Source organism: Mandrillus leucophaeus, unplaced genomic scaffold (assembly GCF_000951045.1).
Source record: "Mandrillus leucophaeus isolate KB7577 unplaced genomic scaffold, Mleu.le_1.0 Scaffold671, whole genome shotgun sequence".
Taxonomy (NCBI): domain Eukaryota; kingdom Metazoa; phylum Chordata; class Mammalia; order Primates; family Cercopithecidae; genus Mandrillus; species Mandrillus leucophaeus.
Window position 1 is genome coordinate 230,380 of NW_012107264.1, and position 6,699 is coordinate 237,078.

The following is a 6,699-nucleotide window of genomic DNA, read 5'->3' on the forward strand; positions in this document are numbered from 1 at the left end:
AGAGGGCAGCCATCTGCAAAGAAAAAAGAAGAGCTTCATAAGCGTGTTAGTCATTGTCGCAGTGCTATAAAGAAATACCCAAGACTGGTAATTTATAAAGGAAAGAGGTTTAATTGACTCACATGAGGAGGCCTCAGGAAACTTAGAATCATGGCAGAAGGGGAAGCAGGCACCTTTTTCACAAGTGGCAGGAGACAGAAGTGTGAAGTGTGAGCACAGGAAAATTCACTTTTAAAACCATCAGATTGTATGAGACTCACTCACTATCGCAAGAACAGTATGGGAGAAACAGCCCCCATAATGCAACCACCTCTCACCAGGTTCCTCCCTAGACACATGAGGATTACAATTCAAGATGAGATTTGGGTAGGGACATAGAACCAAACCATGTCAATAAGAAACCAAGCCTGCTGACACCTTGACTTGAACTTCTGGCCTCTAGAATTGTGGGAAAATAAATTTTTGCTGCTTAAGCCACCTAGTTTGTGGTATTTTGTTATGGCAGCTCAAGAAAACTAATTCAACGGGCAATCAAAATACAAAGGCTGTGACTGTGGTTGGCAGAGTGTTAGAAACACATAAATCCTTGGGGTATTCAGACACAAGTGAGAGAGAGCTCAGCACTAGAATTTACTGGACTGAACACGGGAATTAGAGAATGCTAAGAACATTTAGATTATGATTTTGAATGTGATCATTTGTAAATCGAGAAACAGATAACACACATTGAACTTAGGGGATTCACTTAACATAGGAGTTAAGAATATGGACCCAGACATCTTAGTTTTGAATTCTGGTCCTGTGCATGATTCTGGATAAGTTGCTTGGCCTCTGTCTCTTGGCTTCTGCATCTGTGGAGATAATATGGCTAACTGCATATGGTTTTCATAAGGATTAAATAAATTAATATGTATAAAGCATTTAAATAGTTCCAGGAACACAGTGATATACATAAGAGTTAGCTATCATTTTATTATTGTCATTATGAACAGACACTGCTCAAAATACTTTATTAGAAACAATTTTCACAAAAATTACTTGGGCAACTGAGATATGGTGAGATAAATTAACTTACTCAAGATCACACCATTAATAAGTAATGGAACCAGTATTTCACCCATAGGTTATTTATTGTACTCCATAGAAACAAAGCCATTATTTACAAATGACTAAAAATGATGCCAAGTAGATGATTATATAAGTGTATATGTTTACTAGGTTCACATTAATGCAAGTGATTTCTCCAAATGAAAATTTACAAATAAAATAATGTGTTCATTATTTACCTTAGTAGTAAAATAAATTTTCTGTTGAAAACAGTGAAGTATTCACTAAACTTGCCTATTTTTCAAAAGACATTTATTCATTATTAGTAAATAGTCAATGATAAGTATTAAATGAGGAAGCAGAAAAAGTAGTCAGAAATAAACAACTTTCAGAATGTATTTGGAATGCTTAACTGTATGCATTTTTTATTTTCTTTATTTTTGATTCTCAATTTTTTTTTAAGAAATAGAAATACCTGAATCTCAAATTGAACAGTGCATTATTAAAGAAAGACTGATTGCATTGTTTTGTTTACAAGTCCGTTAATTCATAAACAAGTGCATTTGATAGAAGAAGGCATCTTATGTTTTCTTTGCTGTGCACGCGTTTGGATAAAGAAACACTTCCTCTTTTTCTTTAAGTACAATATTATACCCGCAAAGAGGTGGTCTGAGAAAGAGAAAAAGGGAAAGAACAAAAAAATAACTATTAGTAAAACAAGAGAGTTGATGTCCTTCTCTCATAAATATTGGAATAGTCCATGCCTGTAACTAGCTAGTTCTCTAATGTAGGGAGTTGGAACAAATCTATGGGATAATTTCCATTCTATCTCATTTGGCTGTGTAGGGATGAAATAGACATAATGCTTATAAGAAAGAAAAAAATCTGTTTCAACTTCTTTTCTCACTGCCTTATTGGAAAACTTAATTGTATGAGAAAACTTAATTGTATGAGAGGTACAGTTAGATACTGATGCAGTTGAAACTTGAACTCAACTCAGTATCCAGGCCATTCCTTCCATCATGATGGTCACCAGAAGAGAGTCAGAGTGAATCGCATAGACAAAGTTTGCCAAAGCAACTTAATCAATCCTCTTATGCCACCTACTAAAATGGAAATAATAAGTCCTAAAGTATTCTATATCTTGGACAGATTTTATATTTAATATTTCAAGCTTTCCAAGAAGCCAAGTCACTGCAGCACTGTTCACATATTTATAATAAAATAGTAAGACAAGTGTGTTTTCTTTTTTCTACAATTGACTAAAAGCTCATGACCTTATTAGCATGGCATTGAATTATCTTCTATTCATACATATATAATAAATACATATTTTTTGAAATATTCTATATTTTACTAAGCCTCTACAAGCTTTACAAAACAGCTTAGGCAGGTACACAATGTTAAATTTTACCAAAACCTTTGAGAAAAAATAATTTGCTGTCCTTTTACATTGTAAAAGTTCATCTAGTGTCACTGTCATGAATTTTGATATATTTTTTATCTTATGTTTAATAGTTCCTTCTCCCAGGCAATAAAAATAAAAACACTATAATTTTGTGATATATTTTGAATTACCAAGGGAAAAGAATATTATATATTTATCTTTCTAATTTCAAAATGCATGTTGAATTTGTACTTCTAATGCTTTGCTTACCACACATTACCAAAAATGAGCACATTACATTGATAAAGTATAAGATTGATCTAAAATAATAAAAAAGAAATCAAGTAATAAAATTTTTTAAAATTCAAATACAATCCAGTTTTCTATTTTAATCCATATATATTATATCAAAGTACAAAAAATATATAAGCTTCTTTACTTCAAAAATCTCCTTAAGGCTTTTGCTCAACCTATCACCACATCTATCCATTTAGTATTCTCTTTTTTTGCCATTAATATAGAGGCCCCTAAATTTGACTTCATTTTTTTATTTATTTGCTTGTTTTAAATTCATAAAATTATATGTATTCATTGTGTACATGGTGTTTTGAAGAATAAATACATTGTGGAATGGTTAAATATAGTTAATTAAAACACACATTTCTTAATATAGTTATTTTGCAGCAAGAGCATTCAACACCTACTCTGCATTTTTCAGGAAAATAATGTTTTGTTATTAACTATGGTCACCATGCTGCACAATAAATCTCTTGAACTCATTCCTTCTATCTAACTGTAATTTTCTATCCTTTGACCAACATCTCCTTAACACCTTCCCCTCCCAACTGCCCAGCCTCTGGTAACCATGATTCTACTCTCTGCTTCTATGAGATCAACTTTTTCAGATTCCACATGTGAGTGAAATCCTACAGTCTTTGTCTTTCTGTGCCTGACTTATTATACTTAACATGAAGTCCTTCAGGTTCATTCATGTTGTTGCCAATGATGGGATTTCCTTCTTTATTATGTCTGAATAGTATTCCAATTTATAGCTCTCTATCATCTATCTGTCTCTATATAGGTGATATATATATACACACACATATATACTATATTTTTCTTACTGCTTCATCCACTATTGAAATCTTAGGTTTATTTTTTATCTTGGTTATAGTGACTAATGCTGTAATAAACATGGAAGTGCAGATATCTCTTCAACATACTGATTTAATTTCCTTTGATATATACCCAGCAGTGGAATTGCTGAATCATGTATTTATTCTATTTTTAATGTTTTTAGGAACTTCCAAACTGTTTTTCCTAACAACTATACTAATTTACATTCTCATCAGTAGTTATCAACCATTCCTTTTTTCCATGTTCTCACCAACATTTATTATAACTTTTGTCTTTATGGTAATAGCCATTCTTACAGTAGTGAGGTGATACCTCTTTGTGGTTTTAATTTGCATTTCCCTCATGGTTAGTGACATCGAACACTTTTTCATATACCTGTTGGCCAATTGTATGTCTTCTTTTGAAAAATGTCTTTTCAGATCCTTTGCCCAATTTTAAATTAGGTTATTTGTTTTCTTGATATTGAGTTGTTTGAGTTCCTTATATATCTTGGAGATTCATCTCTTATCATATATATACTTCGCACATAATTTCTCCCATTCTGTAGATTGTCTCTTACCTCTGTTAATTATTTCCTTTGATGAGCATAAGCTTTTTAGTTTAATGTAATCCCATTTGTCTATCTTTGCATTTGTTGCCTGTGCTTTTGAGGTCATATCCAAAATATCATTGTCCAGACTGATATCAAGAAGATTTTCCCTATATTTTCTTCTAGCAAGTTTATAGTTTCAAGTCTTAGATTTTAGTCTTTAGTACATTTGGAGTTGATTTTTTTTTTTTTGTATAAGGTATGACATAAAGGTCTAATTTTATTCTTTTGAATGTGCATATACAGTTTTTCCAACACCATTTATTTTTATTTTGTTTTTTTAAAGTAGTAGATTCAGGGGGTACATGTGCAGGTTTGCTACAAGAATATATTGTGTAATGATGAAGTTTAGGCTTCCTGTGTACCCAATCACCCAAATAGTGAATGTTGTACTCAGTAGGTAATTTTTTAATCTACATCCTTCTCCCACTGTAATCTCTTTTAGAATCCCAGTATTGATTATTTCCCCCTGTATTTCCATGTGTACCCACTCCAACACTATTTATTGAAGAGACTGTCCTTTCTCCACTGTGTGCTCTTGGAACCTTTGTTGAAAATTAATTTTTAAATGGGTGAATTTATTTCTAGGCTCTATTCTGTTCCATTGGTCCACATCTCTGTTTTTATGCTAGTATTATACTGCTTTGGTTACTATAGCTTTCTAATATATTTTGAAGTTATTTGGTGTGATGTCTCTAGCTTTGCTCTTTTTGCTCAAGATTGCTTTAGCTATTTAAAGTATTTTGTGGTTTCATAGAAATTTTAAGATTTTTTTCTATTTCACTGAAGAATTTCAATGGTATTTTGATGGAGATTTCATTAAATCTGTAGATCCCTTTGGTTATTATGGACATTTTTAACAATATTAACCCCTCCAAGCTACAAACATGGGATATCTTTCATTTATTTGTGTCTTCTTCAATTTATTTCATCACTGTTTTACAGTTTTCTGTGTAAGAATTGTTAACCTTTTTGGTTAAATTTATTCCTAGGTATCTTATCATCGTATAGCTATTGTAAATATATTTGTGTTCTTGATTTATTTTTCAGATACTTTGCTATATTGCATTTTCAAAGCTATCTTTGAGAATGTTATATTAGTATTTATACATATTCATGTATTTTGTTTTTAAAAATCGAATCATACTCTTATAAAACATCATGCTTTTCTCATCAGGCAATATCTTATGAATCTTTTCATGAATATAAAGAAACATTTAAATATATAAAAAAGAAAAATTAATTCTTGTATATTGATTTTGTATTCTGCAACGTAACTTATTCCTAATATTCTTTTAAAATATTACTTGGATAAGGTTTCCAGCAATAACCAGGGAAAGGAATAGTGCCTGTTTCCACCTGCCATGTGAGAAAACCCAATTCATAGTTCACTGGATAAGGCACACAGAAGAGTCTTCTCTAAGTAGTGGGAATCATTACACCTAGACTGAGCACTTATCCAAGTTAGCTTAATAAATTTTGAAAGCAAGACCTGAAAGGTGTAACCCCAGTAACATTTTGTAGGAATACAAAATGTAGAACATTCAATAAGATACATTCACAGCATCTATGATGTAATTGAGAATTACTAAGCATTGCAAAGCTGGAAAATGGACCCATATAAGGTGAAAAATCAACCAATTGAAACCAACCCAGAACTAGCACAAATGTGAGACTCAGCAGATAAATGCATTAAAACAGTTATTATACCTTTACTTCAGATGTGGAGACATGAGAGATACGAAGAGGTGAGAACTATGATGTTTGAGATGAATAATACACTTACGAGATTAAAAGCAGATTAGATATTGCAGAAATAAATCAGTGAACTTAATAACATAGCAACAGAAACTATTCAAAATAAAATGCAAAGAGAAAATAGAATTTTAAAATTAACAAAGCTATCATCACACTGTCGTACTATCACATATTAGATATTACTTCAAGTAGCCAAAAATACTTAAAATTGGAATCCTCAAAAGGAGAAGTTGTAGAGGAACACAGAAAAAAACTAAAAAAAATGGCTGGAAATTTAGATGAAACTTGATGAAAACTATCAACCCACTGTATTATTCTGTTCTCACACTGCTATACAGAACTGCCCAAGATTGGGTAATTTATAAAGGAAGAGGTGTAATTGACTCACAGTTCAGCATGGCTTGGGAGGCCTCAGGAAATTTACAATCATGGCAGAAGGCCCCTCTTCACAGGCTAGAAGGAGAGAGAATGAGTGCCCAGCAAAGGGGAAGCCACTTCAAAAACTTTCAGATCTTGGCCGGGCTCAGTGGCTCACATCTGTAATCCTAACACTTTGGGAGGCTGAGGCAGGTAGATCATGAGGTCAGCAGATTGAGACCATCCTGGCTAACACAGTGAAACCCCGTCTCTACAAAAAATACAAAAAATTAGCCAGGCGTGGTGGCATGCACCTGTAGTCCCAGCTACTTGGGAGGGTGAGACAGGAGAATCGCTTCAACCCAGAAGGCAGAGGTTGCAGTGAGCCGAGATCACGCCACTGCACTCCAGTCTTGGCAACAGA

General features: G+C 32.8%; 1 protein-coding gene across 1 annotated transcript in view; it reads right to left on the reverse strand.

Annotated features, from left to right (window-relative positions):
- Positions 1–1,445: 1,445 nt before the first annotated feature.
- The window catches only part of LIPI (lipase, member I), a gene marked incomplete at its 5' end in the record, with an annotated part of 103,667 nt that continues 98,413 nt past the window's right edge, over positions 1,446–6,699 (reverse strand). The window contains 1 exon segment of the mRNA XM_012001959.1: positions 1,446–1,716. Within this exon segment, the coding sequence (XP_011857349.1) occupies positions 1,629–1,716 (88 nt within the window).